General features: G+C 33.4%; 1 protein-coding gene across 2 annotated transcripts; it reads right to left on the bottom strand.

Annotated features, from left to right (window-relative positions):
• Nucleotides 1–2,157: 2,157 nt before the first annotated feature.
• Nucleotides 2,158–15,522, bottom strand: LOC120282401 (UDP-N-acetylglucosamine transporter UGNT1-like). 2 transcript variants are annotated; one of them, XM_039289209.1, is made up of 10 exons: nucleotides 15,271–15,520; nucleotides 13,478–13,554; nucleotides 12,622–12,777; nucleotides 12,394–12,527; nucleotides 11,615–11,745; nucleotides 11,485–11,529; nucleotides 11,282–11,379; nucleotides 2,832–2,939; nucleotides 2,683–2,739; nucleotides 2,158–2,597 (listed from the first exon to the last, which is right to left on the bottom strand). In XM_039289209.1, exons 1-10 carry the CDS (start codon nucleotides 15,413–15,415, stop codon nucleotides 2,523–2,525), a joined length of 1,026 nt encoding a protein of 341 aa, XP_039145143.1. In that variant the 5' UTR covers nucleotides 15,416–15,520; the 3' UTR covers nucleotides 2,158–2,522. The 2 variants fall into 2 exon arrangements, with proteins under 2 accessions (XP_039145143.1, XP_039145150.1); XM_039289216.1 differs by lacking the exons at nucleotides 2,158–2,597; nucleotides 2,683–2,739; nucleotides 2,832–2,939 and adding an exon at nucleotides 10,571–11,228 and having other exon boundaries at nucleotides 15,271–15,522.
• Nucleotides 15,523–24,296: the final 8,774 nt, after the last annotated feature.

Below are 24,296 nucleotides of genomic sequence, written 5' to 3' on the forward strand. Positions count from 1 at the left end.
CAAGAAGCAAAAGTGGTCTAAAGCCATGCAAGAAGGAACGAGTTCCTTGTGTGAGAACCACAAGTATGATTTGGTGAAACTGCCTAAGGGCAAGAAGGCACTCAAGTACAAGCGAGTGCACAAGCATAAGATCTTGCCTAAGAAGAAGCTTGCGGCTTGTAGGTAAAGGGTATGCTTGGATGAAGCCCCCAAATGGAGCTGAGGGGGAGGTTTGTTGGGTTTCAGCCCATTTGATGGGCTACCAACAAAGAGAAATAATGCTTGGGCTTGGCCCAAGATAAAAATGAAAAAGAAAAAAATGAAGCTATGTCAATAATGAAGAAGTGGAGGGCAACAAGGTATTTTCACAGGCTAAATTCTTTCATTCTTTTGTGAATGAGAATGAGTCATTCTTGGTAGAGGGGGGCAAGGTGCAACATGTGAGAGAGAGAGAAAGGAAGCTACCACCAAGAAACCAAGAGAGGAGAAAGGGAAGAGAGGGAGCCAGGGCAAGGAGATCGGACGGCCAAACATCGCCGGATCTCACTCAAACTCCAGGAGGAGATTCCTTGCAAGAAGCTCAACCTATTGATTAGGTTTGATCCTTCCTTTACCTCTACTTGTTGTTTGTTATCCATCCTTGTTGATGATGATGGTGGTAATGTCATACAAATCCTTTCTTATGAATGTTGTTGCCCTCATGCATGTAAACATCTAGTTAGCTAGAGAGGAACCATTGTAACCCATTGTTGACATAGTGGATGCATGTTTAAGAGGCTCTAAGGAGTCCCGTGGTTTTTTCCCTCGATTCGTAGGGTTTTCCACGCTAAAATTGTGTCTTTGCATTGTTGTTTATCCCATTCTAACAAAAATTGAGGGGTTTGGTAGTGTTTTATGCTTGTTTTGAAGCATTGAAGGGTTGTAGAAGACTTGGGAAGACATTTGAAGCCTCAAGGAAGCATCAAGGAAGCTCTACAAGGTTTTTTGCAGCTTATGTGGGCTGCATACGGGCCGCACAAGGCCGCCAGCGAAGTTCACGGGTGTTTTGCGGCCGCATGAGACCCGCACATGAACAGTGATTTGCTACAGTAATTTTATTACAGTACCCCGGTAGACAGCAAGGCTCACGGGTAAGCTTGCGCCCGCATAGGTTCGCCAGTGAGGTTCACGGGCAAGTGTGCTCCCTCATACCATCCGCATGTGAACAGTACAGTTCTACAGTGTCAATGAACAGTACATTACTACAGTACTTCCACAGATTTTCACTGTTTCAAAAACCGGATAAACCCCAACAAAAACAAATATTATGACATAATCCTATAGATCATACAGCTTATAGTTTTTAATAATAAATATAGTATATTATTAACATTTTTGCAGCCTTAGAAACAAAAAAACAACTTTGATAAATTCTTATGTTAATTTTAATAAAAACACATTTTCCCAAGATGGGTTAAGGAAAAGGTATTTTATTTTGGTTCTTAGTAAAAGGAACTTAATATTCCAGGTTAGTTGTAAAACAATAATCCCACTCGTAAAATTCCACTTGCACTTGCAAAAATATGAAACCGCAATAAAGTGAATTATTATTTGAATGGTGAATAAATAAACTCAAGATCGAATCCATGAGTCATTAATAATATTTCTAATACTCTAATTATCCCATATAACATCTGAGCAAATTAATATATTTTTAAGAGGCCGATCAAATTACTGTAATTAATACACCATTATATTTGCCTATATTTTGTGGAGCGGTACTGTCACTTTTTAAGTGCTGCTTGTTTTTTTAATTAAAAAAAAATCTGCTGGTAAAACAAGCGAAGAAAAAACCCAAATTAAAAATAAAAAATACAGTAATGTGAAGAAGAACAATGGGAACGCAGAAACCAACAAAGATAACAATCGGCAGAAAATTGATAAGATTCAATCATCATCAATCACGAACCATGTAAAAGAATTGCAAAGAGAATCCGAAGAATGAAATTCTTGCAATTGCTTAAAAATACTTTATTCCAGAGCTTTAAATGTCTTGAAAATAAAAATCCAACAAAACTGATTTCTGACAAATTTACTAACAAACACAGCTTGCATTCACTTTTATACAGCTAACAATTAGGAATGATCTTGAACGAGAAGGCTATTTAAGTCTAAGTCCATTATTTCTTAAAACCGATGAACTTAATATACCCTAAATTTTCCATGTCTCCACTGAAATACATCAAACTACAGATATATAGATAGCCCTTCACAAACGAGGGCATAAATAAAGACAAAACCAACCACAAATAATCTGCTAGATATAAATTACAATTTATCCTGGTTAAAATCGAACTGATACTTTCCTATATATTCTTATCATTTCAATGCAGACAAATTAGATATGCCAGGACAAGCAGGAACATAATCCAATTTCTAATTTATGAAGGTGAGCTGGGGACGATCTTCCAAATAATTTCCAAACTATATCCCGCTTGAAGAAAGCACAAGATCAGCTTAATCAGTAGGAGATTACCAATAGCTAGTTTCTCAATAGCTTATCATTATTTTCCTTTGAGTTTACAGTAGGCATATAAACCAGAGCCAAGAAAACCAAGAACCTGTCCGATTACATTCAACTGGAGAGCAAATTGCATAAAAACTTTCCAGATTATCAAGTTGAAAAAAAAATTTGAAGTGGAAGAATGAGGATTCAAAGTTTACCAAATCAAATGGAAGCCCCCCAAATAATATCCAGCCGAGTCCAACAGTAAACAAATCCTACAGTCACATCAAAATAAGGTATCCCATCAGTAATAGTTTTCCCTGAATGAGAGGGAAGACAAATTGAAGTGAGAAAGTGTGTCACACACCTTTAAATTACCACACATGGTCTGTGTCACTGCAGAGTTAAGGGTTGTGTTCAGGAATATGCTATAATTCAAGAAAAATGCCATTATACAGGAAAAAAGCATCACAATCTGCAAAAAGAAAACAATTAATAAATTGCATACAATGACAATGTTAAATCATATCTGCATGCATGCTTAAAATTGTTATATTTGAAAGTAAATGACCTTTCACCTAGGAAGAATGAACAGCAGTTGTTTTATTTGTTGTTTGGTTGCACCAAAGTAAAGGGACCACTTCTTATTGAAGGGGCTATCCAGGTAATTCTGGGTTCAGCCGGCCTTGGTCTATGATGTGAGCTTTAGTCCTATTCACTTTAACAAGATCCCAATCCAAGCCCAATCATTCATTTTCCAAAATATCAAATGGCTAATGTCCAACTTGAAATACTAAATTCATAAAACTTGGGCTAGTTTTTGTGGTCAAGCTTTTCAATATATATATATATATATATATATTAATATTTGCTGCATTTGAACATGATCCACGACCTTAAACCTCTTATCTGAATCCCAACTCAATATTTCTTGTAATTATACAAGGGAAATGCCCACAACTGAGTTATCTGAGGTCATTACAAGGAGTGCCACTTCGGATATTCCTTCTATCAGTTACAAACGGCCAAACCATGACCTTGGCATATCTAAAAATGAAAAATAACATCATTGTTCTTCAAGAGGCATAAAGGTGACAGAAAGTACTATCAATATTTACACACCAGAGGAAGTTATACCATATGTTAGTTAAACACTGAAGTAAGTTACAGAGCGGACTTCATCTACACTGTATATATAATATATAAAAAAAGATCACAAAGAAGGCGAAACACTGCAAATGATTCAATGTAAGGAAACAACCTACAATTGAACATGCTCAAGAGATCATTTATGTCTTTCAAAAAGATTACACAGGAATCATGCTAGATTATTTTATCAATTTTGTGTGCAGTTGTGTGCGCGTGAGTGCTGCACTCGATTACCAAGGATTAGGCTGATGCACCCTTCAATCAAATGGGAACAATTCAGGTGTCTAGGCTGCAGAGATCAAGGAGATACATGCCATTTCAGCCTCCAAGATCGATGTTAGCTTTGTGCAAGGCATCACTTAAAACTACAGCTTTATACTAGATGAACTCTGCTCAATCAAAATTTGAACAATCAATCTAGATTACCATTTGATGCCCAGTAGTCAAAGCAAAAGAGGCAAATTAAAAGCAAGAAGAGGACTAAAACTCCTCCATTGACAGCCAAGAAAAAGAAAGAGCAAGAAAAATGGATCCCAAATATTTTGTTTATGTTGATGCTTAAACTACAAATCCTAGCTTGATGGTATTTAAATATTCAAAACACCCAAATCCTATGTAGACACCGTGATAGGAAGGAAAGCTACTTTAAATAAAATAAAATAACTAAAACAACTCCTAATTGAAATAGATCACTTAGTTGGACTTAGTCTTTTCATTCCTCCAACTATTATAGAATGGTCTAATTTTCCAAGGTATATCTCATGAAGGTCTTCTGAATCTTCTCCAATTTGAGGGTAATCTCCAGTCTCAACAGTAGATTCCACGAAATTTGGGTAGCTTAAGGGATGCTCTACATCAATCGCCTCTTCTGAAAAAGGGCTCGTCTCAGAGTCCGCTACCTAGTGTTCTCCAAAGGAAGCCCATATGTGAGCAACATCAAAGGTGTTCTGAATGTTCCATCCATCAGGTAATTGGACCTTATATGCATCCCAAGCTTGGCAGGTATTTCACAGGGCCCAATCTTCCAAAGCTTTAATCTATGATATTCTCCCTATGGATAATGATCCTCGAAAAAATCTACCAAAACTAAACCACCAACTTGAAACTAACTTCTCTAGATTACTATCAGCATATTCTTTATATTTTTCATTAGAAGTTTGTAGATTTCAAATAGTATGTAGATGTAAGGATTTCATTTTATCAATCCAATCTTCAACTTTAGTAGAAACAGTTTGCAATGCAGGTAATAGAATCAAGGCTAATGGGCCATGTGGATTTGCACCGAGTAAGGCCTCAAATAGTGAGTAACTAATACTCTGATTCTACAAACAATTAAATTCAAACTCAATGTTAGGAAGCACCACATCCCATTTAAATTTGTCAAAGCTCTTTACTTGTGTCCTCAACATGCTTCCTGATATTCTGTTCTGTTCACAACTTCTGTTTGTTCATTGGTCCAAGGGTGTTAAAAGACTGTTGAACTTCAATGATGACACCATCCTGCGCCAATCATTTTTCCAAAATAAGCTCATAAACCTCAAGTCAGTATCGAAGGTAATAATAAATGGAAGAGCATGATAAAGCACTGTTCTTTGAAAACTAACTCAGCCACCTCGCTTGCATCCTAAATTTGTTCATAACCACAAACATAGACTCACAACCTCGCAAGGTTTGAGAGAGCCAACCATAAAATTGATCGAGATGTCTATCCACGGACCTTTCGTCTAAATTGACACCCTTGTGGGTGTAGATAACAATAAGTGTTACCTGCATTACAGCATAGAATGGCTGGCTACTGATGATTTCCCCAGCTTAAAATCTATACTGTAGCACACAGTGCTAGCACATCAATTGTTGTCTGAAGGCTGGGCAAGGCTCCTTGCTGTGATCCTAAAGTTCCAAGATGTAGAAATTGCAAGGTTAATAGGTGCAATTGTTCCTCCATCGCCAACATGTCTAGACTCATATCCTTATTCTGGCGAGAGAGAGTATCTATTTGTTGTTGCAACAATGAATCAGAACAAGAAGAACCAGTATTGTGAGGACTCAGATTTGAAATGTTGCTATTAGCAAAATTATTTAATATCAGAGAAATTGAAGGTAGCAAGGAAACAGAAAGCAACCTGTGCTCTGATGCCACTTGATGCACTGCTCGATTAGATAATTCAGATGTCTAAGCTGTACAAATCAAGGGGATGACATGCAGTTTAGGCCTCCAAGATAAGTGTTAGCTTTGTGTAGAGAATCACTTGGCACTAAAGCGTTATACATGATAAATCCTAATGCAATCAACCTTGAACAACCAATCCAGATAACCAATCTGAATAATCCAAGCAAAGAGCCAACAAAAAGCAAGAAGAAAACTAAAACTCCTTCACTGACAGCCAAAAAAAAAAATTTTTAAATATCCAGAAGAAATCTTATCCTAACTTGTCGATATTTAGTAGACACTTGATAGGAAGGATATCTAGTTGAAATAAAACAAATAACAACTAAAAAATGACTCATAATTGAAGTGGATAACTTAGCTGGAATTAGTTCTTTTATTATTCTTGGAATAAACTTTAGGATGGTCTAATTTTCCAAGGTATATATCATCATGGCTTTCTGAATCTCCTTCAATTTGAGGTTATCTCCAAACCCAATAGTAGGTTCCATGAAATTTGGGTTGATTAAGGGATGTTCTACATCATAGGCCCAGATTCCAAATAGCATCAGAGTGAAAATTATTATCATATTGATATGTGCTTGTTTATACATATTTTATAATGGTATTTTATGCAGATTGAACATGTTTTTTATCAGATATGTGAACTCCTATTGTGTATTTCATTCTTTCGTGTAGCTAGGGTATGTAAAGGCTATTTTAGAAGAAAAGAAGCAAAGGTGAAGGTGTGAAACACTTTTGGAGCTTTTTTGTAAGCCACAAGGCCACTCATACAGGCTCAAGAGATTCACATAGGCATGTGTGCCAACTTATAGGAGTTTCAGAACAATTTTCAATCGTCAGAAGGGCACAGGGATAGTTACACACGGTCGTGTAACAACCCATGTACATTTTTCGAAATTTTAGTAAGACAGAATGCCACACCCCACCACACGGCCGTGTCCCTTCACACTTGCATTTACATAGGCAGTCACAACCCCATATGGATCGTAGGTCCACAACATGAAGTTATAAATAGAGCCAATTTTCATTGTTTGAGGATCTTTTGCGCGAGTTAGGGTCGGGAAGACGACTACGGTTTGGAGAAAGGGTCTTTGCATTGAAGGAAAGGTTCCTACATCAATCTTCATCAATTCCATTATCGTCAAGGTCATCAAGGGAATCGCTCGGACTAGATTTGAGGCAACATACCTCTTGCCGATAAGGCGATTCTTTGGAGCTTGAGGAGCTATTCATCGAGCCAATCACCCACAAATTTTAAGGGGGATCTTCTATGGATTTTGGTTCTATGGAGAGCTAAACCCTTTCAGGTACTTAGGCATGTGAACCCTAGGATTTATTCTTTATCTAAATTAACTTTTGCTTTCCATAATTTGAGATTTATGTTGAGTTTCAATCTTGTGTTTTAATGTCATGCAATCCATATTAGCGAGAGCTCAATTGGGTGATTTAATCACACTAGTAATGTATTGAGAGACCCACTAGGGTTGGATTCATCAAGGGTGGAGAGTGGTCAAGAGGGTGAGCTTTAAGGTAGAAGAGTGTTCCCTTTCCCTTTGTAGTGATTATCACTGCACTCAAATTTCCAGCAGTGCCAACCAGTGTACTTATGAACCCCTAATGAAGAGAGAGAGATCGCTCTGCGGGTTTTGTGTGGGATTAGGGCTCAATTGCCTTAAGAAAGAGATCGATCTAATTTTAGGAATTGGGTTAATCTATTTGGGATCCCTAAAGCTCGATGCAATCGTATGTGGTTTAGGTGAAGAGAGAAATCACCTTTACAATCTCGTATAGGACTAGTCATCGGTTGCCTTGAGAACGGGATTAGTCTGTTAGGATAATCACAACTCAACCTATCTTAATTATGAAGCATTATTTAGATATTGCACTTCACACGGAAATCCTAAGAGAAGCATCGCCTGGGTGCCTATTTCAAATTGCTTGGATCCTTTCTCTTGTTGTCTTATGGCTCGTTTGCTTCTTAATTCAATTACTTGCGAAATTTCTTATCACACTACTTGATTACAATTAGATAACCAAGAATTGATAAATACTAGTACTCTCGTTCCCTATGGCTTCGACTACCGGATCCTCAGGTACAATATACTACTTGAGCAACTTGTGCACTTGCCATACAGGGATACATTATACTACTTAAGCAACCCGAGCACTTGCCATACAAGGGTACATTATACTACTTAAGCAACCCGAGCACTTGCGGTACACACAAAAGACGTGCCACATATCTAAACTGTTGCACGTAACCATATTAAAAATGAAACATTATAATTTTGACTAACACCATAGACACTAATTTAAACACATTGTATCTTTTCGGAACAAGAAAATTTTGCCATCAAAAAATTTTTTAATAAAGGTTGCTCATCAGTATTATTCAGAAAAAAATAACAAGTAGCATTCACCCATTCTTCAGTGATTGCACCAACACTCACGCAAGGGGCTGACAATACAATAATTAGAACCAAATAATAATGTATTTTCTATTTGAGCATTAATGCTGGGCTCGTTTAGTCAACTATATAGCCTATAGTGCTTCATCCTCATTCAGTTAAATGCAACTTTTGCGCCTTCAGTTGCAGAGAAATGTGGAAACATGAAATATAATTACTTCTACAAGACTATAATCTTATAAGATGGCTTTGCAAGCTACATAACTTGAGTGAAAATTTAGAGTCGCTATCCACTTCCTCTATCCAAAATGTTCTGACTCATGATCCTTCAAGGTTGTCTTCATATTGTATCCAGAAAGGCACCAAACCAAGCAAAATAAATGTCCATATAATGCTAGCACTATGATTAAAAGCTGATTTCATAAGGATGTGTGGCTTGAGGTAAAAAGATGAAAAAGGAAAAGGGAAACAAATTTCTATTAATATGTAGTTCTTCTTTTGTTTAGCTTTTTTAATTTCTTAATTCAATCAACCACAAGAAAATAGTTCACTCAACTCCAGTCCTCACTTGCCTTCAGCACCAATGCACCCAAAGGCTTCAATGAAGTTGACAGGAATAGAAGATGCAACTTAATAATCATGATTTTGAAACAAAAATCCTTGAAAAGATAATTAAAGTTTCAACTAGAAGCGATCCATTTTTGTTAAGAAGGCTTGCTAATTATCAAAAGGATGCAACAAAATTAATGTTTCAAAACAAATCCCTCCAGAACTAGCTTAGGGACAACAAATTCAGACCGCATTTTTTGAAGAAGGCTTAATCAAGACCAGTGGTGGAACTAGAAACAAAATTAAGGGTGTGCTGAATTCAAATTTAAAAAAATTTATAAATATTAAACAACTATATTAATTTAAATTTGAGATTATAAAAATCAATATTTAAAAAATATAAAATATACATCAATCTAAATTTTGGTTTAGATGTAAAAAACTGTCATATCTATATAATTAGCAATTAACACAATAAACAATTAAGCACTAAATTAACAAATAATATAATCCAAAAACAATTTAACACAAATTCACAATCTAATTTAATTATTAAATGCAACAATTATTCAACAAATAATCTAATATATAATAAAAACTTCCATAACAATTAATCACAACAAATATCTACCAATTTTTTCATAACAAATAATCAAACAACTTTTAAACTAATATCCAACAATTATTCAACAAATATTAAATATTTTTACACAAAAAATTAAACAACTTAAAAAATTTAATGAAAAATGAAACATAAAATCAGAAGAGATTGAATAGAGAGAACTAACCAAGCAACACAACATGCGATGATTTTTTTTAGACATTGTAGTGGGAATGGCAAATAATACACAAACTGACCCTACCCGACCGGCCGAGTTTGTGGGTAAACCCATTGCGGGTTTTGGTGGGAATTGAATCGCCAACTTGTATGGAAAAAGGTCTTTGGTGCATGTATGGAAATTCTAATACGTATGCAGAACCAAATGCAGGCCGAAATTAAAATTACTAAGATATTTATATAATATATATATACTAATATGTTCTACAACAACAATTTAGGGTTTTTTATTTTCCTCTTTGTTGAGTCTTGTAATTTTATCATTTTTATTTTTATAAAAAATTATAATTACTTTTAAGTTATTTTCTATAAAAATATATTTTTATTAAATTTTTTTTTAATATGGGCGGGCGGGTATACCCTTGGTACCCGATGCAGGTCGGAGTGCGGGTGTGGGTTGGGGTTTTAAAATACGTCGGTTCGGGTTCAAGTATCTTGTGAAGGGGTGGCGGAGTGCGAATGCAGGTATGGGTAAAACCGCACTCAACCCGACCCGACCCGTTGCCATCCCTAATTGTGAGAGAAAAATTACATTTTTTTGGGTTTTATTTTAATTTTTATTTATTATTATTATTTTTTATAATAACATCCTAAAAAATTGATAATTATGTGATGGTAAGTTCAATAAAAAATATACCAAAATATACCTAATTATATTATTTAAAAACAAAAATATTTGAAGATCCATGTTTGACTAGCCACATTATTTATTATTATCACAATTATTTAATATAATAATTTTATTTTTTTTTATGTAATTTATTTTAAATAATTAATGGAGTACAGGATTTAAAAGAAATAAAAGCATCACTATCCATAACAATTTAATTATTAATATTTTAAATATATATATATATATATATATAATTTTCATGAGAACTCATAGGACAGCCTATACCCAATTATATTTAAAAGCAGATACATATATCCATTTAAGTGCATAGATAATCCACACACAAAAAAAAAAAGGAAAAAGAAAAATACATGTCAGGAAAAAAAAGAAGGTCCATGCTCCATGCTCCAAATATAAAAGGTACATTATTTCTAAAATATTTGGTATTTAACAGAATCATACATTGTTATCTGTACACTTATAATCATACTACCAGGATGTTAAATTATGGTTTAAAAACTGCACATTGATTTATATGTCAAAGCTCAGTATTCTAAATCATACAGATCAGCAGTAAATTTCAGTCTTAGTTCAGTTAGCATTCTTTGTTAAAAGCTATAGGAAGTAGCTCATGATCAGCAAGGCACATATCTACAAGCTTACGCCCAGGGTAAGACACTGAATGATGCTAACTAAATTAACACAATGTTAAAAGCTATATAGAATGTGGCTTCTGATAAAGAAGAAAATTATGTTCTGCACCACAACCATCTGTCCTGACAAAGACATACTAGGTAATACTAATTGAATAATTACAATTTGTGCAAGCATCGAACCTTTGAAGAGTTGCATGCAGGAATAAGTTATCTAACAAAATCATGCAATGAAAGGTAAAAATGGATATTGTCATTCATATGATTACCATGCATTGCTTTTTCTTTAAAGTTTTTAAATATTTCCATTGTCTGTGCTTCTTTTTAGTATTTTCATTTTTGTAGCGTCTTCCATCACAACCCATTTCACGACTGCACTTAAAACTGCAACAGAATAAAACAGTATATATTGTGGAAAAACTCAAATACCACCATACCTGAAATCCTGGAGAATATAGATAGGGAAAGTTTACTGTAGACTGCAAATCACCACGAATAAATGTCCAAAGCAACAAAATTGGCCCACATACTAATCCTGGGAAGGTTAAATGCTGAATTCAATAAGAAGTGCTTTTATAATTCAATCATTTAATAAATCAATAGTTCGTAAAAGTACTAGAAGAACAGCTCTTCTTCTTACCATTGCACCACATGAGACCAAAACTATTGAGACCACTTGATTTTCCTGTGCGTAGAGAAATACAACATCAAGCAACAATGAGAATGTTAAAGAAAAGATGCAAATAAAGTTAAAAAGATGACCGTCCTACCAACACGGGCAATAGTTGCAAGATATATGGCAGTTGTGATGTTGGCTACAAACACAATGGCATAGCCATATGCATCAAATGACAGGTCACGAGCTCCAGCAACAAATGCTCCAAAAACAATCAATGCCACACTGATAAAACCCTTTGTTATGCCATTGAGAAAAAATCAGAAAAAGTTTGGACAAAGACGATGAGCTCATGTTGCAGAAAAACCGAAAACAACCACAAGAAAGACCCATAAATAATACTATGATGGAATTGTGCAAATATAGCCTTTGCTTGCCAACCATAAAAGAGAAACACATTTAAGATGGGAGATAGTAATAGGATGATGGTGAGTTTCTTTCAGGAATTTTTTAACAGGAAATTTAGTAGAGAACTTAGTTGGAAGAACCTCATTCAAATAGTTGCATGCTTCGAACACCATATTCACGTTGAATATGCATCAGAAGAAAATGGATTATTTTATCTACTTCATTTTTTTAATGGAATCAAATGGGGAGAGGGAGGCACAAGCCAATGACAAGGCATCAAAACAGCTGGTAATCATACAGTGTCCGGGCTGTCTTTCAATAAGCATGATTTGAAAGGATACTTTCGGAGTCTAAATGTCAAAGAAGATGGTATCCATAGAATTTGCAAATAGTAATAATTCACTAGCAGAAGGCTTTATGTAACCATTGCCCAAATTTGGCAAGCAATTATTTGATACAAAGGATGCTTGAGGCCAATATGCATGACAATACTAGAAAAAGAAAAGGCTTATAGGGGCAACTTACCTGCCAAAAATCGGAAAAGAATACTTTTGTCTTGTCAAGAGATATTCCATAGTCATTGTGAATACGACGGTTGTTCTTCTAAGTGTTGTGTACATGGGAACATTTACTCCACGTACAGATTCCATAGAAGCCAGCTTTTACATAAGTCAAAAGTATTGGCTTTTTCACAAACTAAATAGAATTAAATGATTCAGTAGATAATGAAGCACATTCAAGTTCTGAAAGTACCATATAAAGCAAATAGGATAAAGAAAGAGGAAGAGTTTTCAATATTGTCCTGAATGGCACAAGGCTCCCTGAGTCAGAAGCCCATGGTTCACCTACTGCAAAGGAAATGATCTTCCAACGTTTCATTGCATAGAGAAGGGCAGTGGAACAGATCATCTGCAACAAATAGGAGCAGATTTGCTTTTCTTAATTATTAGAAAAAGATGATTTGGTTCACTGAAGAAAACTAGGTAAGCATTTTGTGGGACGGAAGTGGCATGGAGCATTCTTTTGGATAACTCTTAGGTCTAGTTTTATTGAAGTTTTATTCCAAAAACAAGTTCAGGTATCATAAAAAGGGTGCTAGAGCTATACTTATGTACTGAAGTAATAATAATAATGCATAGAAACAAGACAGAGAATTGAGCATTTGATCTATTAGGTCTCAGATGTAACCAGGAAACCTATTTAGCCATGTTTGCGCAAAATGCAAGACTTAATGGCAAGGTGATTAAGAAACACAAAATCCATCAGGGAGATGTGTTCACTTTAGATTTCTTCGAGATATAAACCAATAACAAAGGCTTCCATAAGATAGGGCACAGACAGAGAGCCTAAAATGAATCTTAAGTCTCATGGGAAAACTACTAGAAGGGCCAAATGAAATTCTTCCCTGGTATAAATTTTCCAAAGATTTCATCTCAAGGTAAATATCCAACAGTAATCACAAAAGATAGCCAATTAGAGTATGCTGATAATGTCAACATCAAATTATTAATAACTACAATAAATTCATATTAAAAGCAAAAGATATGAGACGAATTACGATATTGAGACACACATGAATGCAAAAGCAACTACTTTACCAAGGAAGTACCTGAAAGAGAGTTATCACATTAGCGAATGGGAAACTATACGAGGACAAAGCAGCCTTGTTAAACAACACAAGAAGTACTGCAACACACAAGCCATCAAACAAAAAGAATTGTCATGACAGTACCATCATAAAGAAACTTGAGAAGAAATAATACCGGAAGCCTTCACTTAAAATCTGAAAGCATTAGCCACTCAAAGTAGATTTATAGACTGATGATATCTTAGTGACATATATAGCATAAAATACTTCGCAATACGAAGAAAACAGCTTAACATTAATCGCAAAACATAAGTCAATATCCATGAAGAAATCAGTTTATAGAGATTATGGCAATTTTGATCATGTAGAACACTGCTAAACATCAGCTCAAGCCAAACGCAAAGGCTGCAACAAGACATGGGCTTTTCAATATTGACACAAACATGACAGAAATCGTCTTTAATAGACTTCAGTATTTTCACACAAGCCCCTCCAATCAGCCTTTAGTCTTCAAAAACCTTCTAAAAGTATAAGTTTATGATTTTTCGGTAAAGAACTAGACAGTTATATTAGAGTTTCTAGACTGCTTGGGTCAACAAATAAGGTTTGAAGTTATACAGCAGCATTTGGAAGCACATCTTAGGCACATTCTAAAGTGCTCCAACTATCGCCACAAAGAAATGATTGTAAGCGAAAACTGTGAAACACTAGGAATATACATATCCAATTTAGATTTGATATGACTGAGCAATTTTGCCCGCACACATTCAGAGAATGGAAATAGCAAATGCCCATATACATCTCAATTTGAAATTTTTCAGAGTAATAAAAGGATACTAGGGGATAATTTGACCAACAGCATTCAAGAAAACAAAGTTCAGGCAATGAACATGCACCTTTTTAGAATTTCAAGCATGTGGTTGTAGATGCAACTTAAGAAGAAGTTTACATAAAGTGAACAATTTGGCAAATTTGACATCAAATATTTAAAAGGGAAATTCTGAAAGAAGCAAGATGAAACAGGGGTTTGCCTCCCAATTCATTACCAAGTTATGAGCATCAATCCAGCTTTGAGTGTTGATGTTCTAAATTAGGCAATTAGCTCCTTAATAATTTGTCAAATTAACTTGAGAACCATAATCATTGAATATTGGTGTTGAATCTCTTTTAACTGAGAGATAGACACACAACCTATTCCTACAAAAAGACACAAGCCAGACTTTTCATTGAGGCATACACATAACCAGCTTGCCCTTGAGAAACTCCCCTCTTGTTGTCTCCATTCAAAATCCTGCCATCAAAGAATTACTCTAAAAACAAAACAAAGATCCTTCTTTCTCAGGATGCATCAATTATAGTAACCAAAACACCATTAAAATAAAGAGACAAACTACTCACCATGCACTCTTTAACTTGGAACAGAATTAATCTAAAGCGCCAACCCTTGGGAGGCAATACCATCAAAAAAAAGAAAGGAAAACATACTCATACACTCTATAACTCGAAAGTGAATTTATCTAAAGCGCCAACCCCTGGGAGGCAAATCCCCAGTTTACGCACCACCAAAGACAGGAACAAATAACAAAATCATCTCCTTAATAAAACCAAATAAAAACCCCTCAAATCTCAATCAAATTAAAAAAAGAAAAAGAAAAAAGAAAAGAAAAAAGGAAAACATCAAAACATACAAAACAACACTTCCAGAAACAAATAATAATAATAATAATAATAATAATAATAATAATAATAATAATAATAATAATAATAATAAAAAGACCAACATCAAGATCAAGAGGAGAGATCAATGGGCGAACCAGCGCAACTCATGTAGGCAAGGGCAGCATAGGCGCCGCGCTTGGTCATGGCGGAGCTTTTGAATAGGCTCTCATCGCCGGCGGCCCGTGGCGAATCGGACACCGGCAGCAGCATGCCCTTCGACGCCGGCACTGATAGAGCCATCTCAGCAAGTTCTGATCCCTCGTCCCTAGAGAATTCGAAAGAGAGAAAAAGTGAGACGCAAGAAAGAAATACAAAACAGAGGTGGAGATGCGGTCTCTTTTAGACGGGAGAAAGGGAGAAACGCCGGAGAGAATTCAACAATAGTGGTAAGGGCACGTGATGACCACGTGATAATGGGCCCGCTATGGAATGTCATTACGGTAATATCTCCTGGGATGCTTATGGATTTGATTTGCTTATAGTTTTTATTAGGTATAATCACCAAAATAGTCTATGTAATATTCTCTCTTCTCTTTTTGGCTTTTTTACTCGAAATACTCCTGATTAGTCTTTTTATTTTTGAAAATATGTCGGTTTAGTTAGAAATGCTCCCAACTAGTCACCTACTTTTAAAAATACGTCCACTTAATCTCTCTAATTGGGTCATTTTTAAAACTAGGGGACCAGTTTTGGAGCATTTTTAACTAAGTGGGTATATTTTAAAAGTAGAAGGACTAGTCAAGAGCATTTCTGAGTAGAAAGATCAAAAGAGAGGAGAGAGAAAAGTAAAGGGACCAATTAGGGTATTATACCTTTTTATTACCATTGTTCACTTGAAAAACAAAATTAATATTTAGAAAGAATTATCAAATCATATTTCATTATAATTAATGTTTTAAATGTTAATTTATACTAAAATTTAGTTTTCGACAACTTGCCTAAAAACATGTAATTTTCATACTTAATTTAAACTCGATTTTTTACTCAATGTTTCGACAGAGATTTTAAAAAAAAATTAAATTGACATCGCTTTTAAGACATTTATATATTAAAAAGAAAAAGAAAAATTCAAATTTAACCAAACTAAAATCGGTTGGTTCAATTTCTCGTAGCAATTTGTTTGAGTTTGTTTTTATGATAAAATTGGCTTGGTCCACTTTAAGATATCTTATCGGTAGAAATTTCAACATAAACTTAATTCACAGGTTCTCAAATTCTCGTGATATTAGATATTCACTTGTGATATTAAGCATGTACCATGAAATTGCATTTGATGTTTTATTTATTTATTTTTTTTTTTTGCCCTTTTTAATCTTGGTTTTGATAGAGAGTTAAATCCCGAGTCTTTTATGTGAGAGTTAATGGTACCATTCATTCATGAGAATGTGATTTTTTTTTATATGTATATAAAGTAAATAAGCTATTCACCCCAACTAAAATTGTGGAAAAGCATAATTGATCTCTCAACCTCTTGACAAAGAAAAGAATAACCATTTTATTGATGGAAAGGTAGTTTTAAAAAAAAAATGAACAAATCACTCATTTCAATCGATATCACTATTGTGAGTAGAAGTTAACCTTTTAACATTTCATTTGGTAAATATATACATATATATATGTGTGTGTGTGTGTGGTTTGGGATGGTGATGTTGCCTAATTATCAATTGATTGATTTGGGATATTTAATGACAATATTGAAATATACTAAAATTTAAGGGGTTTTTTTTAATATTGCATTTTTTTAATTATATATCAAAATAAGTAAATTTTAGATTAATTACTAAAATGCGCAAAAAGTACCATGCACGCTAGCATCGGGGAAGATGGAGAGGTCGTTGGGGATGCCTTTCAACTTACTTGCGTGAAGCACATCCAAGTGAAGTAAAGGTTAGGGCGGAAGCTTTCTTTAAGAAGAGTGAGTAGAGGAAGAGAGATGCATGAGAGAGGAATGCATTCACATGAGGGATGACATGAAGATGAGAGGAAGAATGGAGCAAAGGATTTGTTTATGGAAAGCTTGGGATTGTTATTCCAAATTACCCCTTCCTTTCTTACAAACACCAAGGGGCCCTATATAGGCTCCAAGACTTAACCCTTAAGTCATACTATTTATGACAAGACACTTACCAAACTATCATGTAGTAAACATAACACTTACCAAACTTACCTATTCCTAACAAGACACTTACCAAACCCACTTATTACAAGCATGTCATTCAATAGTAAAACTACTGTTGCTACAGTTGCAAAACCTATTTTACACACTAAAAAAAACAAACACTGACTCCTTTACATAATAAAACAAACAACACTGCTTCAGTCTACCAAAAGATTAGCAATAGTTATATCTTTAGTTTGATGGAATATAGAGTCTTCTGAGTCATTGGATGAGTGACCTCGAGGAACACCCAAAGGAAGGTCTTCATCTTGATCTTGAATTATTGGGAGATAGCTTGAAGAATAATCTCCCATGTGTTGGAGTGAGATGGTTGCATTTATGTCCTTAAAGTGTTGCACCGCTGCAAGATTATTATATTTGAGATTTGCAAATAGAATATCTATAGGAAGTACCGCTTTTCTTGAATAGACTTTCATGGTAGAATCCTCCATTGCTAAGGGATAATAATAAGATTGCCTAATGGAGATGAAGGTGAATGCTCGCCATAAAGAGAGTTGTTCAATAACTGGAGTAGTGAATAATTGCATTTCTTCTGTAAATACTTCAGTTGGAATGTGCATCTGATAAGGAATAGACTTCATGAATAATTCCACAGTAATTTGATGTCTTGCATCTTCCAAATATCCTTTTTCATAGCCTGGTGGGATTGATTTGATTGAGAGATTTATAACTGCAGGCAACTTTAACTTCTTAAATATTTTGGCTAATAAGTATGAGAGTTTCCAATGCTTCTGAAGGAACTTGATCTGTTTTGGCCTTGTGAGTATTAGTCTGCTGATCATGCCATATTGTAGTAACCTTTCAACACTGATCGACATTCCTTTTATATCTTGGTCAATCCAGGAAGATAGATCAAAGGATGCTTTGACAATGAAGAAGCCTTTTTCACATTGACAGTCTTGATGGAGATGTGTTGTGTCTTGATATAGATCAACAGAGAGTGCCATACCATGAGGATGTATGTTGTCTTTAACCATTTCTCGAAGGAGCATCTGAGTCTGAACGAAATCTTCATATGCTGTCTTCAGAACTTTTTGTAAAATGATTTGTTGTACATCTTGCATAATTGGGGAAACCTTTCTAGAGTTTCTTCTTTTTGCTTTTGATTCTGGATCATATACTGGGATATCTCTTTATAATCCTCAGCCATTTTCTTAAGTTTTTTATTGATTTCTTCTATTTCTTTTTTCTTGACTTCAATTTTTGTTTCCAGTGATTTGATTGTTCGATTTTGAGCAATAAAGTGTTCAACAGCTGGTGGAGAGTAAACTTTTGTTTGAGGTTAATGTGATGTAGAGTTATACGGGATAATATGGTTTGGTGTTACATTTTGGTCCTAGAAATACTGGCTAAGTGTTTTCATTGCTTGAAGGAATTGGGAATTATTTCTATTGGCCCAAAGGTTGTCAAGAAGAGTTTGTTGTTGATGGTCTATGATATTGGTAGTTCGAAATTTAAAATGATATTTTGTTGGATATTTGGGAATTGAGAAATAGGAAAAGAGTTTTCTTGAGCTGGAGGGATTTTAGACATCTACAAAACAGAATCTTGTTAGATTTTAAAACTTATATTTTTATTTTATGGAATGGTAATCCAGACTCCCACCATAGTAAGAACATGAATGGACCTGCTAGTTTTTACAGCCACAGTCTTACTATGCGGATGGACAAGTCTTTTGTGTTTAATTAGATTTATTTTGTTGTATAATCCTACTCAATTGATCTGCTATAATATTATCTTTTCCTTTAATATATTCAATGATAACATGAAATCCATTTCCAACTATATAATCTATGAATGTTAACCATCTGTTTGTGGATAATTTATTTTCTGACTTTTTATGATAAAAAGATACTATAGCTTGGCAATCAGTTCTTAATAAAAATTCTTTACTTTCTATGACAAATAATTTGAATTTTTCCATGGCTTTAATACATGCTAGAAATTTCTGCAGCTGTACTTGTTACTTTAGTGTTATAGGTTCCACTATCATATCTACTTATTTTCTCTTCATTTTTTGTTGATTACTTTTTAGGTCTAAATTTTTAAAATAGCTCCCTAACCACCTATACGGCCATCTGTCTCAATTATTAAGTATGAATTTGTTGGTGGTAATTCTAAAGGTTTTATGTTGCTTACAAGTTGTTTAATTTTTTGAACTAGTTTAATGTCTTCATTATGGAATTTTATTTCACTATTTTGTTTTGTTTTATTATATAGTGTTCTAGCCAATTTACTTAAATTTGGTATGAAATTTTTTGCATAGTTAAATTTTCCTAAAAATGATTGTATTTGTTTTAATCCTTCCAATTTATCAGGCATTTCTAAAATACTGCTTGCTATATGTTTTTGTAATTCTATTTCTCCTTTTCCAATAATTACTCCTAAAAATTCTATTTTTCTGCACCCAATTTTCATCTTTTTCTCAGATAATACTAGACCATGTTTTTTGCATTTCTGAAAAGAATATTTTTAAATGGTTGATATGCTCCTTTATATTATTACTAAATACTAAAATATCATCAATATAGGTGACAATAAATGAATCATTTCGAAATATATTATCCATTTTTCTTTGAAAAATTTGAGGAGCATTTTTTAGGCCAAATGGCATAACTTTCCATTCATAATGTCCATTATGTGTCACAAATGCTGTCCATTTTCTACTTTCTGGTTCCAGTTTTACTTGCCAAAAGCCACTTTTTAGATCAAATTTACTATAAATATTTGTTCCTTTAATTTTGTTTAATAATGCTTCTTTGTTTGGTAATGGATATTTATCCTCTTTTGTATTATCATTAAGTCTTTTATAATTAAATACCATTCTGTTTTTTCCTCTGATTATTTCACTGTGTTTATTCATTATAAATGCTCTAGTTCTATGGGGACTTTTTGTTGGTTCTATTATTTTTAAATCCATTAGTTCTTTTATATGTTTATTAAATTCTTCTTGTTCATATGGAGTTGCTTTTGTTACTGGACAAGTTATTCTGATGTCTGGATTTATTATTTCTAATTTGTAATCTTCATTTGTTCTGTTTATGTTTTTAATTGGATTTTCTACTATGGTTCCATCTTTCTTTAAATATTCTAATATAGGTTCAATTTTATCTTTTAAAGGGGTTATTTGATTTAAGTTAATATAATTTATAACTCCTATTTCCTCATCTAATGGGATATCGTATTCTGATAAATATTCTAAATATTGTACTTTTGTTGTAATTTCAAGGTGATTTGCTTTATTAAATAACATTACTTTTTCTGCTTGAATAAATATTCCTCCTGCTTGATTTTTAATGAAATTCATGCCTAATAAAAATTTTATAGAATTTTTATTTGTTATTGGTTTTATCGAAGTATATGGTAGATTATATTTTTGATTGTTTAAAATGATTGAGCAATCTATTAATTTTTCATTTAAAACCAATTGATTTCCAAAGGCATCATTTACTAATGCTTTTTGTGTTGTTGTTTCTTTATATTTTAATGGAACAATATCTTCTATTATAAAAGTTTTACTTGCTCCTGTATCTATTATTCCTTTTCCTATAATTTTAAATCCATCTTTAAATTCTAGGATAAAATCAATATTAAGCAAATTATTATCTTGATAATTGATAGTCATTGAACTTTCTGTTATTAACGGATTTTTATCTTTTTCTTGAAGTATTTTTTAATTTTGATAATTATTATTTTGATTTTGTTTTTTAATGTCTTTGTTTTTTAAATTTTCTTGTAATGTACAAATTACTTCTTCCAAGTTTTTAATTCTTTTCAAGAGTTGGTTTTATTATTTCTTTATCTTGATAGAGCATTTTTACTTTTATAAGTATATTTATAAGGATTTTCTGTTTCTTCTAAAAAAAGAAGTTTGGTCCTTCATTTCTATCAAATATGTTACATACATCACTATCATTTTCACTATCATTACCATCTATACTTACTATATCAATCTCATTATGAATTTCTAAATTTTGGTACATATTTAATCCTTCTTTTTTTAACTTGTGGATTATTACATTCTCTAGCATAATGTCCTTTTGTTCCACATAATTAACATTTGCATTTTCCTGGTGGTTTATGTGTTTTGAATTTTTTAACATGATTTGGTTTAGGTCTTCCTTTTTTAAAGTATTGACTTCTTTTTATTCCTTTTTATTTTTTCCATTTATTATTTAATGTTGGTACATATATTTTGCTACAATAGCTATAATTTGAGATTTGTCTGTTTGCTTCAGCTTCTAAACATTTGTCTTTTAAGTAATTAAATGTGAACATTATTGCTGGTCCTATTCCAGTTAGATTTTCATGTCCTTTTTCTATCCAATTTTTTAAAATGATATCTCCTAAAGGTTTAGGGGGTTTATTAAACCATTTTTTAGTTAATTCATTATTTGTAAATGCTCTTCCTGTTTTAGCTGCTAATATATGCTTGACTAAATTGTACTATTTCTCCAAAGTTTTGAATTTGAAGTCTTTCTAAATCTCTGGCTGCCATATCTTGTAATAATGTATCTCCTCTAGATGGATTAGTTCCTAAAATAATTTGTCTATTTGTCCTGTTACATTATATGGATTATCTGCCATTTGTACCATGTATTGATATTCCTCTAAATAGTTAATTTTCCAACTATTTAATAAACCTCTTGCAGTGGTTCCTAAAAGATTTTCAATAAAGTTTGTTGTTCCTATTGAGTCTAATGTATGGGATATTCTTTCTAATGCATTTATGGCATCTGATTCCCATCTATCTATTAACTCTGGCCATTTTTGAGGATATACTGTGCTTAGAACTAACATGCTTCCTTCATTGTTTTTGTCTAGGCATTGTTTTTATAACTTCTAAGGGATTTGGTTTTCCTTTATATGTTTTATAATTTTGTTCATAGTAATTAGTTGAGTTACAATTATGTTGGGATGGAAATTATAAAGGTTGAGTTGTTCTACTGGTTCTTTCAATTGTTGTTGGAGTTACTATTGTCTTGGTATTTGAACTTTCTGCTCTTTGATTATCCGTATTATTACTTACTCTTGATTCTACATTCATCATTATTTCCTCTAGATTAATTTCTTCTAATTGCTTTAATCATTTCTTGATATTCTTCGTCTTCTTCATTATTATTAATTTCTTCCATTATATAATTTTCTTCTGTTTCTAGTTTTCTAAGATAGTTATTTTTATCATACCTGCATTCTATTAAAAATTTTATATCATCGATGTTGTACCCAGTCTAAATTTGGATCTAGGATCTTCTTTTATTTCTATGAATGCATTAGGGTAAAATGGTCATTCTGAATTAATAGATTTTTTACTGGATTGCACAGTGGGGTTATGTGCGAAAATCCTGCCAAAAACAGGGGGCAATTCGGTCATTTTGATTTTGTTCCCATTCCTATGTTAGAGGGGCAATAGAGTAATTTAGAAAAGAAGAAAATTTTGTAGCAACCCATTACTGTAGTTAACCAGCATATTCACTGTAGTTTTTGCAACCCAACACTATTGATTCTGTCTAGTATTGTAGCATCTCGATACTGTAGCAAGAATGACACTTTAGCAGCCCAGCACTATAGCAACCCGACACTGTAGCAGGGCGAGAGTTAATATCAAAATCCTTTTCTTTTCCTTCTCCTACTTTGCTTCTTCATGCCGGCCGAACCCTCAAAATATTTTCAGTATGTAAAATGAGAGAACCAACATCGAAAATTTACTCCTCATATCTTCTTGAGTAAGGTAAGAGCCTTTATCCGAGTTTTCAGTATGTATTTCTTCGCGTATTTTTATTGTATTCATTGTTTAGAAACCTAGACTAAACCCTTAGATTTTCCACGATTTGTAGGAGTTTTTGGGTTTAAAATGAATCCCTTGATGTTGTCAATAGTTATTCATGAAAATTGTGGCAAAATTCCATCGTTTGATGTTGTAAAATGAGAGAAAATCATTTGTAAGGTTCGGGTTTACTGTAGAAATACCGAAGTTGCTGTAGCACCGAAAAACTTTGGTGTTTTCTTGTATTTCTTTGATCCAATTTGAAACTCTTAATTCACTGAACTTATTGGTACTAGGTTTACTCCATTCTAAGGTCGTTTGGGTTCAAAATGACAATGTTTTGACCCTAAAACCCTAAGGTTTCGTATTAGACATGTATAAATGCATTTGCATGCATTTTCTTTTAGCTATCATTCTTGTGTTCATTAGTATTTGGATTCCCTGCTTGTATCTAGGTGGCGAAGCACCCTCCAAGGGGAAAGAAACCGCCAATCAGTGTGCACGTCTCCACGCGAGGCAACATGTTCTGTGAGTGGGTTATGTTGAGTGCACAATTCTAATTGAGTATCAAAAATATTTTATTTGTTTTTCTGAAATGATTTCCATGGCTTTTTCATGTTTTTAAACCACTAGCTATAGGAGAAAAGAAAGTGTAGATGACCACTAGAGACTATGGTTTATTTGGAATGACTTATGGTTTATTTTTTTGAAAAATCATGAGAAAGCTTACTGATGATATACTTGTGTTAGTTGAGATTGAACTTGAGGACATACATGCTTGGTGGATGAATTGAAATTGTTGATTATTACAACGAGTTCATTGAGTTTTATGTGTTATAAGTGAAATTGATTATGTATGTTCAATGGATGATTTAATCTCCCTAGTGATTTATAATTTCTAAAGTTTGAGGCATGATATGATACATATGGTACATGGAACCTAATGAGTCCTTAAATACTAAGATATATAATTACACTAGTACGTTGGAAATTGAATGACTTGTGGAACCTTATACATGATTTTTGGTAGTCAGTGAGATTTATGCTAATATTTTCTTTGCAATATTTGAGAACCATGGATGACATAATTACACTTATGATGTAGGATTCTCAAAAAATTAATGAGGTTTGTTTTGTGAGCATAGTGTAGGGTGCTTAATTGTAGTTTGATCATA

This window comes from Dioscorea cayenensis, chromosome 3, assembly GCF_009730915.1.
Source record: "Dioscorea cayenensis subsp. rotundata cultivar TDr96_F1 chromosome 3, TDr96_F1_v2_PseudoChromosome.rev07_lg8_w22 25.fasta, whole genome shotgun sequence".
Classification (NCBI taxonomy): Eukaryota; Viridiplantae; Streptophyta; class Magnoliopsida; order Dioscoreales; family Dioscoreaceae; genus Dioscorea; species Dioscorea cayenensis.

Bases quoted from the DNA above. Each gene is read 5' to 3' on its own strand.
- LOC120282401 (XM_039289209.1), bottom strand. From the start codon at position 15,415: ATGGCTCTATCAGTGCCGGCGTCGAAGGGCATGCTGCTGCCGGTGTCC. The intron at 12,778-13,477 runs GTACTTCCTTGG...TATTTGTTGCAG, and splicing joins ATGTGATAACTCTCTTTCAG to ATGATCTGTTCCACTGCCCT. The intron at 2,740-2,831 runs GTGTGTGACACA...ATGTGACTGTAG, and splicing joins CCATGTGTGGTAATTTAAAG to GATTTGTTTACTGTTGGACT.